This window comes from Cotesia glomerata, linkage group LG5 (assembly GCF_020080835.1).
Source record: "Cotesia glomerata isolate CgM1 linkage group LG5, MPM_Cglom_v2.3, whole genome shotgun sequence".
NCBI lineage: Eukaryota > Metazoa > Arthropoda > Insecta > Hymenoptera > Braconidae > Cotesia > Cotesia glomerata.
In genome coordinates this window covers 26,891,065-26,908,353 of record NC_058162.1, presented here as the reverse complement: position 1 = coordinate 26,908,353, position 17,289 = coordinate 26,891,065, and the positions used below count along the sequence as shown (strand labels likewise).

Sequence of the window (17,289 nt, the reverse complement as noted above, 5' to 3'; positions counted from 1 at the left end):
ATATATGATCGAAGATCAATCTTGTCGATGGAGGGGGAGTATAAGTGTAAAGAGATAATATTGATATTGAAAAGCCGGTCTTTCCGGTGATTTTTATTGAAATCCCACCGCACAGAGACGCTATGCATTAAATCGATCTTGACGGTATCGCAAAAGGGTGTCTGGGTAGGACGATCAATTTAGGCGAAAGTATATATCCACGTCAAGGCGTTCTTCATCAAGGCACCTTAACGAGAACACTTTAACGGTGAATTGATATTGCCCCGCAATCATCATACCCACTTTATTTAACTCGCGATAAACTTAATTAATTTTAATATCTATAGAGGGGGATTTTATGTATATTATTGTCGGTGGTAAACTCATTCAGTTAGAATGAATTAAAATATTTAAATAACTATATGCGACAAGTTAAATGAAGCAACATAAGTAAACCGTTTAACCTCATATTTATTTACTTGATGTTGTTTCTGTTAAGAAATAATAAAATCGATCGTTGGCTTTACCTTTACTTTAAAAAGCCATCATGTGAATTAAAAGATGATGAATATTTAATAGTGGAAAATAAAACCTGTATGAGTTAATGCTGAGAGTGAATAAAAAATAAATAACCGAGTATGAGGGAATGAGATGGTTGATAATAACCACCTCGATTGGCCCGTTCATATTATTGACAGCAGGGCGTTCTGATAGACTCAAGAGATATACTTGGTGATGTCTCGTCGTTGTCTGAGTGGGCTGGCCAACAAGTGATCTGAGTAAATATCACCCTCCAGGAAGACGCCCAAGGGTCAATTATAACTTATAACGTTTCAACGAAGCCAATTGAATTATTTAACGACACCTTGGTACTAACCACGCCGAGACTCTCAAGGCGCCTCACGAACATCCTATAAACTAATTTTAACCTTTAAGAAAATTATTTTCATTTCACGGCAACGATCTCCACCTTATAGGAGAAAAATAATTTTTTTTTTTTTTGGTTTATTACTTATATCCTGAAAGTTAACTCTCTACTTATGAGAAAATTTAGCGATCATTCGCCACCTGTCGGAATTTCTAAAAACTAACTTTTACCAAAAAGTCATATATGGCTAAAAACAATAAAATTAATGAATGTTCCGGCTGCAAAAGTCAATGTCCAGGGTATTTGCAATATTTACTTAGTGATCGGCAAAATCTTCAGAGACTTGATTCCGGAGAGTAACAAACAGCATCGGTAGTATGGACGGTATTTTCCTCGGATGAAAGAGACCGCGGGCAATGTCACCCTCGTAAACACAACCTCGCGTATATTCTTCCTTCTTTCTACTATCCCAGAGTAGAGAGCTACGAGGCTACATCTTTCTCGATAGCCGCTGCGGGATGAAAGGGCACGCTGAAATGTTGAATATGTCGATTATCCTCGATGGATATACAAGATAATGAAAAGCTTATTCGTGAGGAGTTTTCATCCTGTCCCTAGATTCTTAGCCATTTCAAAATATCTACTCATTATTTATAGTCTTTTGCTAACCAACCAGCTTTATTCTGTTTCAGATTCCCAAATGGCACAGGGGTATCGCTCGGAAGTACAGGAACGCGCCCTAGTGGTGTCGCTGCAGATGTTCAACTTGATTCTCGAGAGAAGTGTCGCGCTTCTAAGAGAAGAGCTGGATAAAGCGGCAAAGGAACGCCCGAGGCTGATTGTTGACGAAGACATGCAGGTCCTCTTGCCGACTATCAAGGTAAGAATCCTTTTGCCTACTAACTAGTTCTTCTTATTCCTCCGTATAATGTAACTCAGATGTTGTGCGTTATCTGATGGAGCATTATTAATGAATTCGTGAGTAAGGATGAACGTAGAATTGAAAATTAATAACCTTTCTCAGCGTTAGCGGCACTTTAATTTCGTAGTTACCTTCGATCCGATTTCCTCCGAATGCTATTCTTCAGCCAGGATTTATTAACCCGAAGGTTTTAGAGTTGCACCTACGATGATCCGCGCTTGGTGGCCAATGTGTTCAACTCCGCGTACATATTTTATTTATTTATTTTATATCTCGGCTTATACTTAGTTATTCATACGTTTTGCTCTTATTTTCCGTCTACGTATGCTTATTATGCAACGACGTTAAAGCGGGTGCGATTAATGCACCTATCGAATGCGTGTAGGGTCCATCTATAACATTAGAGAACCGATGAGAAGTATCTACTGTGTAAGCCAACAACCGGGAATAACAAGAGGAAGAAGACGAACAACTTGAACTGAGAATAAGAACAAGAAAACCCCGTCGACCCCTCACAAGACTAAGACGAAGATAGTTATGTCTGCATTGTACGTGCTCGATAGATTCCTACCGGCATTTTTCTCTCTCTATTTCTATAGTTTATCTCTCTTCTCACTGGCGATTATCCCGCCGCGGAAGAGAATCCATGAGAAAGAGATAAAGATAGATAGATTCGCTTTATCTATCTTTTCCCGATACTTGATCGATATCTACGTTCGGCAGCTTGCCAATAGAGATACCATTCGCATTTCATCTTGTGTTATAGGGACTTTCAACGCGTGTTTGTTTATAAAAAAAAACGGTTTTAAAACAACTTGCGCTTTTTTGTTATTTTAAATTGAAGAGAGAAAAGACTCATCAGCGAATCTAGCGGGAATCTTTTCACCAATCTTGATCGAGATCCTGATCTATCGGATTGTTAACGGGAATCTTGATTATTTATTATTGGTTTATTGTTTTTTAAAGGATAAATTTTTTTCGAGGAGAATATTGAGATATTTCAAATGCCACTGCAGTGTTTTAAGATAAAATTCATCCGAGGGTGGATACATAAATATTAAATAATAGTCTAAATTTAGTTACTAACCAACAGAGTCATTAATATCCCCGATAAGCCAGACAGAATGAGGTGAGAGGTATGCAGTAACAGTATTCGCAAATACATCACATACACATCTCAGATATTTATTACTGTCCGGGAAATATTAACATGTATTTCTTCCTGGGCAGCTTTTAATATCTCAACAAAAACTAACCGTTTAATTTGTAATTTATTATTAAAATTCTTTAATTCTTTTTTCTTTTTCAGATCTGGTGCGACTGGATGCTTTGCCACAGTACCGTCTGGAACCCACCGCCCTCTTGTACAGATTATCGAGTCGGGTAAGTTTTAAAACTTATTAAACACTAAACTTTTTTAATTTATTATTATAACAACCGCAATCGATAATTATTCATTAAAAGTTTATCAGAACCGCTAGCGGTATTGGATTACTAGTTTTAGGTGGAGGTAAACTGATCAGGTGTTCCTTAATTAACAATTAAACCAGAGTGTACCGGACAATGGAATTTCCGAAGCTGAGGTCATAATTGGTTTTAAACTTTTAAAACTATTTTCCCTAACAGAAACTCTGTTGGTAATACCAAGCTACGCTGGCGTCCTGACAGATGGCGCAACTGTCTGCTTACAATTCTTAATGCTTTGGCTTTATGTCATCGCCGCTTCAGATGGTCAATGTGAATAAACTATTATCCGTAAGGATTATAGTTTTTAGGTTAATTATGTAATATAAGGATAGAATTATTGGGTTATAAGAATAGATTCTAGTAGTCGTTTATATTGGCTTAAATGAGAGGCTTAAAAATGATCGGGGAATAACCTAGACGCCAGTAACTAGTCACGCTAATCGACCTTGGTGAGAGATATTAATCCGTATGACATATGACAGAGGTTGGTGAACCGCTCTGTCATCTGTGTACGATAGAGTAGGCACAGTTGAACGTGATTTAAATTAATGCGTTGAATCGTAGGTCACGGTTGCCGCTAAGGATGATCCACATCCTCTCAGATTTACAATTTACGGGTTATATTCATATATTATATACCTTTGAGAGTATTTATTTATTTATTATTTGTATCTACTTAAAATAAAATCACTTGGGCTTGGAAGTAAGATAAAAGTATTTTGTTAAAATAAATAAACGAAAATGAAATAATATAAAGATGAATCTTATAGAAAATAACTCGGAGATTCAATTCGACTGAGACGAATGGAGTAGTCTGATCCCCGGTAAGTCGATATAGAGAAGCAAACCGAAAAAAAAAGGGAAAAAAGGGATAAAAAGATGAACTTGAAGAGGGCAGAGCTGCGGCGCTGTGCTTCTGCAGACGCGATCATCCGAGCGATGCAATCTATCGGCCATTAAACGAGTCCCAAGGCCCTCGACTCCCGATGCAAGACCGAGACCGATGTAGACCTAGAAAAGGAGGGACACTAAAAGCAAGAGAGTTAGATTTAAGATTTAGCATTCGGTAAATGAGTGTAACTGAGACGGAGAAAAATCTTACGGGTTTGCGCAACCATTACTATCCGGCTGGATAAGTTAATTATTGTTTCTCGTTAACGATTAACAATTACGTGTACGTGAGTCAAGCGTCGCCTTGGCAAGGACGACAGCCGCCGAGACGAATCGGACTCACCGAGCAAAGCCTTAGGTCTATCATCTACTCAAGATTCTCAACTGTCTTATTCCAAATGACCTTTTCACTGTTCTAAATAATTAACGGCTGTTTAAATATTTATCTCCGGCTCAGTTGATTCTTTATTCTTGATATTTTTATTTCAGTCCGGTAGGAGACGCTTGGAGCCGACTGGCGACGATGGTTAATCTCCTAGAAAAGCTGGCCTATCCGCGAAAAATAGTTATTCACGCACGTGAAGCCATTGGACGGGAGAACGGTGAGTATCCTCTCTCTTTTTACTCGTTAACCGACAGATAACACGATTAGTCATCATTCTCGATAGGGGCACCTCTATTAGTCATAGAGTACATCTCGGTAATTGCCACTTGGACCGTAAATTCCATTAATCCAGCCGAGGGGCCGACCAACTTTATTACTAGTTTCAGATTTATATTAAAATTCAATTTACCTACGACATTTTCGTCAGTATCAATAAAATTTCTTACTAAGGTAAAGTACCCAGTACTTGAACACTTATAAAACTGGGACCAGTACTTGAACAGAATTGTCGAATTGTTATAATACAAAATCCGTAAATTTATTATGAGTAATATGCGCATATTATAATTATTAAATGATACAGTAATTGATTTCTCTAAGTTTTTTCAATTGTAAATCAAAACAATTATATTTTTGACATGTCGAAAATCGCCGATAGATGCTATTTTTTTCATGAAAAAGGTACTAAATCGTAAACCGAACAATCAGTTAAAAAAAAACGGTATATCATCATTTTAATTAAAAAAAATTGTACCGTCTAATGAAATAGTCTTTTCTAAATAACATATATTTTTTGCAAAGACATAAACTATAATTTTTATAATAAATTTTAGCGTTTAACTATACCTCGAAATTTTCAAAGCGGTACCCAGAACCTGAACAGGCTGGGGCCGTATAATTTTAACAGCACTATAACCTCTAATAGGTTTATAGACTAGTGATCAGCATTGTGATTTGTATTAATTACTGCAATTTAAATAAGTTTTATGACTAAAAATTAGTGTAGTTAAAAATTATTGAACGTTTTGAATTGAGTTTTTTTGATTTATAATTGAAAATTTGCTTTGTCATTCATAAAAAATGTAATTAAAAAATTAAATACAAATATTTATCATTTTTAAATGAACATATTAAATATTCACAGTATTATTTTTAATATTGTTCAATAATGTGTTATATTTCTTTGGATATTTCAATAAAACGTCGAAAATTTTTGGTGTGCCTATTGCCATATATCTTATTAGTTCAACTACTGCTCCCGAAGTGTTCAACTACTAAGGCTTGTCAGAATTGATTGTTCAACTACTACTCCTTTGATAGTATATTTTAAAAACGTTGTCAAAATATAAATAATCAATTATTTTTGTTATTTTGCTAATCAATTAAAAATTGTTTATATTTTCATGAAAATCACTAATTTTAACTAATAATTACATCTTTATATATTAAAAGTAGGGGCAAATAAGTTTGACTTTGAAACCTGTTCAGCTACTAGGTGCTTTACCTTATTCGATCAATAGTTATTAATAATCCGAGTTTGAGAAATAAATTCATAAACCGGTTTTATGAAAAATTATTAACAAAAGTTTCGGATGACATAATCTGCAATTGTAATTTTATTCGGCCATGAAGTTGCTCATTGTTCTAGTTAAACAAATATTTGTTTTGTAAATTGTGAATCATGAATCACTTAAATCAACATCATAAATTAATAAAACGTTTTTTAGAGCTTAATTTGGTAAAACTACCTGAGGACGCAACGTTGTCTGGTTTCACGCCTCTGATGTCGAATCCCCAGGATTCGTTTTACGCCGAAAAGACTGAGGACATGGAGGTGGCCCAGGTGTGCTTACGCATACAAAAAATATTGTTTTTCGGACAAGTTTTCCTTTGCGGTCTTGAGACACCGGTGCTGAAGCTACAAAAAAACGAATTCGGCGTAAGCGAATACGTTTCTTTGGTCGAGACGTCCAGTACAAGTTCTCCGAATTCCCCTCCCGAGCAGGTAACAAATCCTCCTTTATCCGGAAACTATTTATAGCTTTTCAAGCATGATGATCATGATGATAATCATCATCTTCGTCTTGATCAATAGTCGAATAATCGAATTCATTAGATACTATTTATCACAACTATTTTTAAAGAGTGATTCGGAATTGCTGGTGGACAGCTACAGCGAAGGAGAGGAAGAGCCGACATCTCTATTGAAGCGATTATCCAACGATTCGCTTGCGGAATCCGAGATACGACTGCTGATTGAGCGGAAAGAAGAATTGGAAAGACGTCAGCGAAAGCAAGAGCGTCATCGTCAACGTGTTCAGGTTAGTCACTTTGTTTTACAATTATCCTGTTGTAAAATTGTGAATTATTTATTTATTTGCTTCGATCCTGGAGTAAACTTCTTGGGACCATATTTCTTTAATACTAATTTCAAACAATGTTATTAGCTATTCTAATTTAATTTTATAATTTTATAATTTATAACACATAGTACATAAGGACATTAATCATCGCTCATACATATTATAAACATATCAACGTATCACATCTAAGCATCAAGTCCAAAATTAAACTCCTGATTTAATACATATAAAGTACATTTTTCTCTAAATTCGTCAAGTGTCTCCAGTAGAAATGAAATCGAAATTTTGGGCAGTAACTAGCCAGTTCAACTAGACTTTAACCAAAAACTGGCCAGTATAATTAGTATAAGGTAATATATAAGGTTAATGTGTGAGTTTTTACAACTAAGGTTAACTATTAGTACGGAGGTAAGCGACCTCTCTATCGGCGAGATTCCCGCAAAAAATTATAACCTTCAAAATATTAATTTATATATTTATTTATTTGCTTCGATCCTGGAGTAAACTCCTTGGGACCATATTTCTTTAATACTAATTTTGAACAATGTTATTAGCTATTCTAATTTAATTTTATAATTTTATAATTTATAACACATAGTACATAGGGACATTAATCATCGCTCATACATATTATAAACATATCAACGTATCACATCTAAGCATCAAGTCCAAAATTAAACTCCTGATTTAATAGATATAAAGTACATTTTTCTTCAAATTCGTCAATTGTCCCTCGTAGAAATGAAATCGAGTTTTTGGGCAGTAACTAGCCAGTTCAACTAGACTTTAACCAGAAACTGGCCAGTATAATATCGAGTTTCTGTCAAGTAACTGGCCAGTTTCACAACAGATCCAATAAAACATGGCGGCTTTGAAAAAACTGTCAGTTTTGAGGTTATCAATATTCTCATGATCAGAAATATCAAAAGATTTGTTTTAAAAAATTAACAATTAAATCTAACGTAAATCAACGATTGATAAAAAATCAATAAATAAATGAATATTAATTTGTGTGGCAATGTTTACAACTTAGTTATAGGTGGCGCGATTTCTAGTTCTTACTCAATTTTTTTGCAGTTTGATTTAAATATTTAAGGTAACAACCTCACTTTTTCCACGTAATCCAGTTAATTGAACTGTTTTTGTTAACGGAAGTTTTTTTTTCCCCTAATTCCCATATAATCCGGCATTACTCGATGAATTTTTTCGCTTATCAGATGCTCTACTAAAATAATACGGATTTTAGTTGTCAGTCAACTCTAAAAAACTTGTCTGACTTGTTTGTGATTTTATTTCCAGGATGATTAGAGTTTTATTGAGAATTATGCATGCATCTAGGTTGATTTCGGAGTTTTATGGAAATAGTCGACGATTATGTAAACTGGATTTTTAATAACGTTGTTTAGTGTAATTAAGAATGTTTAGTACTTATTAATAGGCAGAATAATTTGCGAAATTAAATTCAAGAAAATGATTAATATTAATGACACTAAAAACAAATTTAAGTTGCATTTTTATCTACTTAATCTTTTTCAGATTTTATGAAAGAGTAAGTACTTCAAATAAATAATTGTTTTTTTATCTGACTTAAAGGGTAAAATTTTTATCATCCGCACACATGAAAGCTCTTAATGTTTCTGTTATATGTTAATAAACCCGAAAAATTTTTATCAGACGTGACTAATGAGCAGTATCTTAAAAGATATGCGACTTTTTGGTGACCCGAAAGAGGATCAGGTTTAAAGCGATGCATCAGCATCACAATAGTATCTCCTAAAATAAATAATACAGTTTGGGTTCTGGCGAGATTTATCGACCCGCTTGGTACCCAATCTAAGGACGGAGTTTTATACGATAAAAGAGAATAAAAATAACCGGAATCAGCATAAATAATATTTATTTTAAATACTGAGAATGTAATTTGCAAAAGGTGCAATTACACGTCCTTCCGGTTTGTATGTTATGAAGAGAGGTTACACTCGGAAAATAAAAGTTTACTAACTCAGTTCACTTGCTACGCTCGTCTTTAATTTGTATCTCAGGATTATTTCAAGGCCGTGAAAAATAATGATAATGATAATAGCTGAAATAAGTCGAGAAGACTAAACCAAGAAGAAGATGATAAAGAATAAAAATAAAGAGAGTGAGGTTGGGTTGCTGTAATGTAGAAGTAAAGGGGAGGTTAGTAAGCGACGAGAACGAGAGAAACCGCGCGAGACTAATTACTCTAAACTAATTATACTCTGTTAGTGTAGTGGCGCTTCGCCGCTATTTATATATAGTATATACTCCAGAGTCTCTCGTTAATTTCTCGGTGACTGGGCTCGTCGTAGTTTACTCTCAACTTCTTTTACCCGTCTGACGTTACTCTTTAAATAAATTTCAATTCCGTCTATTTGTATTATCTTGTTACTTTATTTATGAATTATAACTATTAAACTCTTTAATAATAGAGGATAGGCTAAAGAAGAAAGTATTTTTCCAATATTTCTTATGCTGAACAAAATTATCGGGATTACTCTACTAATAATAGGCATTTTGGTGAGAATCATACGTAAAATGATTGTAACTTTAGGTATACTATCACAATTAATTTACTATAATCAAAATACCAAATGCTTAATCTAATGATTATAACCTCACTTTACTGACGTATTTTATTTTTTAATAACTATTCGAATGAACTATCATTTAAAATATAAGTGTAATAATAAATGTTTATTTTAAAGCTGTATCTAGAATTGCAATTACTTATAATAATTGTTTTAAGTTATTTTCAGACTACTATATTATAAATAGACTGGACATAAATATAAATACACAAAATACGCGGGAAAACTCGGAATTTACTATAGTATAAAAATGGCGACGGGACTGACAACAACACACGTACTATAGTATTATTGGTTAGAGTATAGATCTCAACCCGAGTCGAAAAAATGAACTTAAATGAGCTTAAATTAATTGTTTTAGTATAGCAGTATTATTAAATTATATTACTATAGTATTACTGAGAGTATAGATCTCAAACTAAATTCGGTAATGCTCTGATAACTATACTCGGCTTTTGATAATCACAATACATATTTTTACCATGAGAAAACTCTCACTGTATACTGATAGGAACAATACTTTAATTTACTATAGTCAAACTACCGAATGCCTAATCAAATGATTATAACCTCACTTTACTGACATTATTTTATTTTTTAATAACTATTTAAATGAATAATTATTTAAATTATAAGTGTAATAATAAATGTTTATTTTAAAGTTGTATCTAGAATTATAATTACTCATAATAATTGTTTTAATTTATTTTCAGACTATATATTATAAATCGACTGGACATAAATATAAATAACACAAGATACGCGGAAAAACTCGGAATTTACTATAGTATAAAAATGGCGACGGGACTGACAACAACACACGTACTATAGTATTATTGGTTAGAGTATAGATCTCAACCCGAGTCGAAAAAATGAACTTAGATGAGCTTAAATCAATTGTTTTAGTATAGCAGTATTATTAAATTATATTACTATAGTATTACTGAGAGTATAGATCTCAAACTAAATTCGGTAATGCTCTGATAACTATACTGGGCTTTTGATATTTACAATACGTATTTTTACCATGAGAAAACTCCCTCTATACTTTGTATAGATACAAAAAAATTCCGAGGCCGAATCTACAAAATGGGCGACTTTTCATGAATAATTTCCATGTAGGTTATATTTACCACGTTGAATTCGTAATCTCTTACGGACACCTCGTTATTGATTTCAGATTCAATGTGTACTTTTATATATATTTATATCTAACCATCTATATGTAGCGATTGTCCGCAAATTCATTTTTCGCAAACATTTATTTTAATTTCCGAGCCACGCGTCTAGAATTTATAAAGTTAACCATTGCATAACCTTAAATTTCGGTTGCAACTGCAACTGATTTTTTTAGCATTAAAAAGAGATTTTCGTTTTATATATATTTCTTCACATTCTTTAATCGCAGAAATGAAGATTGCCGGACATTGCCCGTGAAACTGGAATCGGTACGTGAATAAAATTTAAAGATTCACTTCTTTTAGACTTCAGCTCAAATCATAAATTCTCGCTTCTAACTTTGGTATTAATTGTTGCTGGTGATCTCAAACAAGGAATTTTGTTAGACTATGTGGCCTTGGAGGTTATATAGAGGCTATTAAGCGATGCATAAATGTTGCATAGATTTATACATAGCCAGAGTATGTAATTAAGAATAATTAATATTATACAAAAACATTATAACGCTCAAGTACAAAGCAATATTGGAGCATTTTCGTATGCGCAAAAAAAAGTGACGCCAAAAGTTAACCAATAAAAACCTGCGACGCTATAATGAAAAAAAAAGCAATTACTGAAAACAAACAATTTCTACATAATTAAAGACTGGATAACCCAGAGCCGGATTTATCTGTTAAAGTTTGATTGAGACGTCTTTTCCTGTGGGAATTCACCCCAGTCTGCAGGGCCACGATAACAGTGTTCCTTTGGCACCCTATTCCTTTTATCTCTCCCTTCAGAGAGCGTGGTTGCCAAATTTCCCTGGTCCTTTTCAGCAAACAAGGAGGCTTACCGTGCCAGAACAAATAAATACTTAGCAAACGAAACTGAAACTTAAAATGAAACAAAATAAATCTGTGGGTTAAGTTGTTATTAATATATAATTACAGGTTATTATATTTAATGAAATGGACGCCGGCGTCCCGTAATAAATATATAAATACTGGTATAAATAATAAAGTAAAAAGCAAAGTACCCGGTAGGGTTTATCGCTAATAAATCGTGATATCAATTTCTATCTTAGATATGTTACTTGACTCCCATTCGACACACCTTCCTCGTAAACTCTTGTCCAGTGAATTGTAAGCCAAGATTCTTGTTATATTAAGAACAACCAACAACGTACAACAAATATATCCAAGTTGGTATTAGTGTCGGGTATTGGTATGCTGTTGTATGATGAGAATTAGATCTTAAATCCAGTGTATTTACCTTCCGGGTGAGATCTCTCATTAGTAATCCCGAGATAATGTTTATTAACAGATTGCTATTTTACTAAGTATATTTATTATTATATGTGTATAAATATAAATATAAATATACTTAACCTTGCCGTTATATTATGTTTACCGATTAGATGTCCATAGAGGTTAAATTAATGCCTTTGGTAATGAAAATACCTGACATATCTATGGTGAGAGGAAGTGAGACCCTGATATAGTCCAGGTGCTCAAACCTGTCATCGGGCGATTCCTTTCCCGTACCACTAAACACGTGGGTGTACTTTATGCCTGACTAGAGACGATCTTACGTCTAGAAACACACACACACACACACAAACATACAAAGACTTGCTTGTCTGATTTAAGAGAGCAACTTAACACGTGAGCATCGTTGTAATGCAACTGTTGCGCTTATGAATACCATTATCGGTTAATATATTATCCAAGTTACATTAACACTCATTTTATTGACCATTATTTCCAGTTACTGCTTTTTGCTTTTATTTTCCTCTTTCTTCTGCAGTTCGCCGTCCAAGCGCTGAATAATTTGTTCGGGGATGCTAAACCACAAAAAGCTCTGAATTATCACGGGATTTTGTATACCCTAAGCCCCGGGGGTTCGCACCATCCTGTCGACGATGATTAATGACAATTATTTTTTTGCCACCCTGGAAAAAAGGATCAGGATTCATAAAGGAAGTTTTCTTATAATAAAAATATGTGATAATCAAAAGCCCAGTATAATCAGAGCATTACTAAATTTAGCTTGAGGTCTATACTTTCAGTAATACTATAGTAATATAATTTAATAATACTGCTGTACTAAAACAATTGATTTAAGCTCATCTAAGTTCATTTTTTCGACGCGGGTTGAGATCTATACTCTAACCAATAATACTATATTACGTGTGTTGTTGTCAGTCCCGTCGCCATTTTTATACTATAGTAAATTCCGTGTTTTCCCGCGTATCTTGTGTTATTTATATTTATGTCCAGTCTATTTATAATATATAGTCTGAAAATAAATTAAAACAATTATTATAAGTAATTATAATTCTAGATACAGCTTTAAAATAAATATTCATTATTACACTTATAATTTAAATAATTATTCATTTGAATAGTTATTAAAAAATAAAATAATATCAGTAAAGTGAGGTTATAATCATTTGATTAGGCATTCGGTAGTTTGACTATAGTAAATTAAAATATTGTTCCTATCAGTATACAAAGTATAGTGGGAGTTTTCTCATGGTAAAAATATGTATTGTGATTATCAAAAGCCCAGTATAGTTATCAGAGCATCGCTGAATTTAGTTTGAGATCTATACTCTCAGTAATACGATAGTAATATAATTTAATAATACTGCTGTACTAAAACAATTGATTTAAGCTTATCTAAGTTCATTTTTACTACGCGGGTTGAGATCTATACTGTAACCAATAATACTATATTACGTGTGTTGTTGTCAGTCCCGTCGCCATTTTTATACTATAGTAAATTCCGTGTTTTCCCGCGTATCTTGTAATATTTATATTTATGTCCAGTCTATTTATAATATATAGTCTGAAAATAAATTAAAACAATTATTATAAGTAATTATAATTCTAGATACAGCTTTAAAATAAATATTCATTATTACACTTATAATTTAAATAATTATTCATTTGAATAGTTATTAAAAAATAAAATAATGTCAGTAAAGTGAGGTTATAATCATTTGATTAAGCATTGGGTATTCTGAATATAGTAAATTAATTGTGATAGTATACCTTAAGTTACAATCAGGGTACGTATAGTGCTCACCAAAATTCCTACAATTAGTAGGGCAATCTCAATAATTATTCTCAGCATAAGAAGTATTGGAAAAATACTTTTTCAGTTCGATAAATAATTTCCCGGAGCAAAAAATTTTCTCTATTAAAATAATAATGATTATGGATTAGCAGATGTAGTGTGAGGAAGGGAGAATAGATTCAACTCTTGGTCGCATATATATGTACTTACTTGGAGTCGGTCGGTTGGATAAGCTTGATTTATGTAGGACCACGAACCGTACTTGCTATCGATTAATGAACAGGATTAACACAAACCCATTAAGATAATCCCTAAATAATTATATCTACTTCGATAATCCATCTTTCCTTACCTGCCTTTTCACGTATCCTTTGTCTTCTGTTTCAGGAGATCCTGCAAAAATCATCAGTCTCAGTAGAAATCGAAGTCAGGCCTCGACAATTGGTGCCTGATACTAATTGCTTCATTGACTACTTACCACAATTGCAGCGCATCGCGAAGACTACTTCTGGGACCCAGCCGTTGTTCACATTGATGATTCCTCTTGTTGGTAAGTTTGAATTACAAATGATAGATATGAATCTAGATAATAATTTTTATTTGATTTTGGAGCTTAGGCTCCCTTAGAACCATTATCAAGTGTACATTATAATCAGTGCATAGAGTACAGAGTTAGTACTGCATTAAATGAACAAATGAATGTAGTAATTAGCGGAATAATATGGTAATATTGCTATTAAATAATATTAGTGTCATGCAAAGCGCAACAACATTCAATACTAGCAATCAACGTTCAATATAGCAAATCAATAATTCTGTAAATAATAATCAGCACAAACTACGGAATAATTCAAAATTTTCAGCTGTTGTAATTTTGGCAGGCATTAATGTTTCAAACTTTGAATTTAAATTGCAAAAGCAATAATTTTCCGTGAAATGAAATGCGTTGAGCATGAAAAAGCCTCCCTAGAGCAAATATGTATTGAAAGGACTTGTAGCTAACATTAACTAAGAATAGGAGGAGCCTTGCAATACCTCAAAAGTCCGATTATATCCCGGGGGAGCGAATCGGCCATCTGGAGTCGATATTTACGAGTGGGAGGCGTTGAAATGATAAAAAAATTCGTCCACGTTTATTTATTATTGTTATCAAATGAATTTTAAGGTGTAACTCATGTAGCTTATAACTAAATACTCTCAGTTATGTTAAAAGTTTAACAATAAGTATAAGTATAAGTTAAAGTATGAGGAAAAAGATTAAAAAATGACCGCGGAATTACAATTATTTTGTCGAATACGTTCGTGATTGTAATTCCAAATTTCTTATTTGTCCGTATATATTTCGGTATGTTGTAAGCTTGAATTCCTCCGTATTCACCAGCAGTTTATTTTGTCGCGGTTGAAATAATGCACCTCGTTTTGTTCCCTCAGAGTATTATCACTGTCTCTCTTCTCTTCGTCTCACTCGAGCCTTTTTACTCGTTTACTACTTTAACAAAAAAAAGGTTACCGATAAAAGAGATCGTGTGGTAGCATCTGGCGCGTAAATCGCTCCCTTTGTTAATTTTTTTATTGCCCATGTCATTGTTATCATTGTTGTTATGCCGATAATCGATCCAACGTACCGCTTTCCGGGTACGTGCAAATATACCACTCTAAGCACCCTATCGTCAACAAGACGAACTTTAATCTATTTTCCAGGGTCCTCATTTTCGCAAACAGAAATCCAATCTCATACCCAATTCACAATTGTCCAAAACATTACGCCAGACGTTGTTATTAAACTACCATTCCACATCATTTGATTTTAGTCTTTAAGGACTATCACGCTCTGAACAATTCACTGGATTAACATATTATATGACGCAATTCCCAGATATCGGTAATGAATAGTCAGCTAAAGACCCGGAAAAGATTTCATCGAATAATAATAGATTATTATTTTATTATGATCCGTCGTTGATTATGATCACCGTTTAAAATTACAGTGACATGGACGTCAACAAATTCACCATTTTGTTTATATTAACACGCTAATTCGACCTTTCGGAAAGGTCGCTCGTCAAAAATCGTGACCGTTTTGTTATGACATATTACACTTGATAACTTGGATTTCATAATTCATTCCACCACCATCTAATCTCGCAATTCACTCCAACAAATGTGTGTGGGTCCGTGTGTCTAGACTTGCAAGCCCTAAATTTAAAGCGGACAATGATGAACTGTTTCCTTCCCTAGATACCCGGTTAAATATTAACAGCAATATCTGCTAAAATATTGAACTTTAACATTGGGCGCCATCTGGTGAACTATTTCCGCATTAAATATTAATCCTCTTAATGGGATGAAAAACTCGGGAAGGTTAATTGTGGCTTACAAGTGCAAATTAGTTATTTACTCACGGTAATTAGATATTTTTATGTAATTTGCCAATTTCCGGGAGTTGAGTGGCATTTGAAGATAAAATTTTATTAATGGCGGGTCTAATGAATTCGAAGAATGTGGAATGATTTAGGTTAACAAGATGGCGGCTTTTGTCCCTAGCGGATTCTTCGGGAACAAAAGATTGTAATTTTGCTTGTCTTTTGTTCGTGGAAATTTAGTAGCCGTTTTAATTATTCAATTAATTATTGCATAAGGTAAAGTACCCAGTACTTGAACAGGCTTTTCGAATTGTTATAATACAAAATCTGTAAATTTATTATGAGTAATATGCGCATATTATAATTATTAAATGATACAGTAATTGATTTCTGCAAGTTTTTTCAATTATAAATCAAAACAATTATATTTTTATTAACTTAAAAGTTGACATGTCGAGAATCGCCGATAGATGCTATTTTTTTCATGAAAAAGGTACTAAATCGTAAACCGAACAATCAGTAAAAAATAACGGTATATCATCATTTTAACTAAAAAAAATTGTACCATCTAATGAACTGAATTGTTAAGGACATAAACTATAATTTTTATATTAAATTTTAGCGTTCAACTATACCTCCAAATTTTCAAAGCGGTACCCATAACCTGAACAGGTTGAGGCTGTATAATTTTAACAGCACTATAACCTCTAATAGGTTTATAGATTAGTGATCAGCATTGTGATTTGTATTAATTACTGCAATTTAAATAAGTTTTATGAGTAAAAATTAGTGTAGTTAAAAATTATTGAACGTTTTGAATTGAGTTTTTTTGATTTATAATTGAAAATTTGCTTTGTCATTCATAAAAAATGTAATTAAAACATTAAATACAAATATTTATCATTTTTAAATGAACATATTAAATATTCACAGTATTATTTTTAATATCATTCAATAATATGTTATAAATCTTTGGATATTTCAATAAAACGTTTAAAATTTTTGGTGTGCCTATTGCCATATATTTATTTAGTTCAACTACTGCTCCCGGAGTGTTCAACTATTGCAGCTTGTCAGAATTGATTGTTCAACTACTACTCCTTTGATAGTATATTTTAAAAACGTTGTCAAAATATAAATAATCAATTATCTTTGTTATTTTGCTAATCAATGAGAAAATTGTTTATATTTTCATGAAAA

At 33.0% G+C, this 17,289-nt stretch overlaps 1 protein-coding gene across 3 annotated transcripts in view; it reads left to right on the top strand.

Moving 5' to 3' along the window:
* The window catches only part of LOC123264551 (telomerase-binding protein EST1A), a 53,968-nt gene that overhangs the window by 34,444 nt on the left and 2,235 nt on the right, over positions 1 to 17,289 (top strand). For all 3 annotated transcript variants that reach the window (XM_044727847.1, XM_044727846.1, XM_044727845.1), the window contains 6 exons: positions 1,540 to 1,727; positions 3,079 to 3,152; positions 4,617 to 4,729; positions 6,240 to 6,517; positions 6,657 to 6,833; positions 14,114 to 14,276. In XM_044727847.1, coding sequence (XP_044583782.1) covers positions 1,540 to 1,727; positions 3,079 to 3,152; positions 4,617 to 4,729; positions 6,240 to 6,517; positions 6,657 to 6,833; positions 14,114 to 14,276 — 993 coding nt within the window. The remainder of the gene's footprint in view (positions 1 to 1,539; positions 1,728 to 3,078; positions 3,153 to 4,616; positions 4,730 to 6,239; positions 6,518 to 6,656; positions 6,834 to 14,113; positions 14,277 to 17,289) is intronic.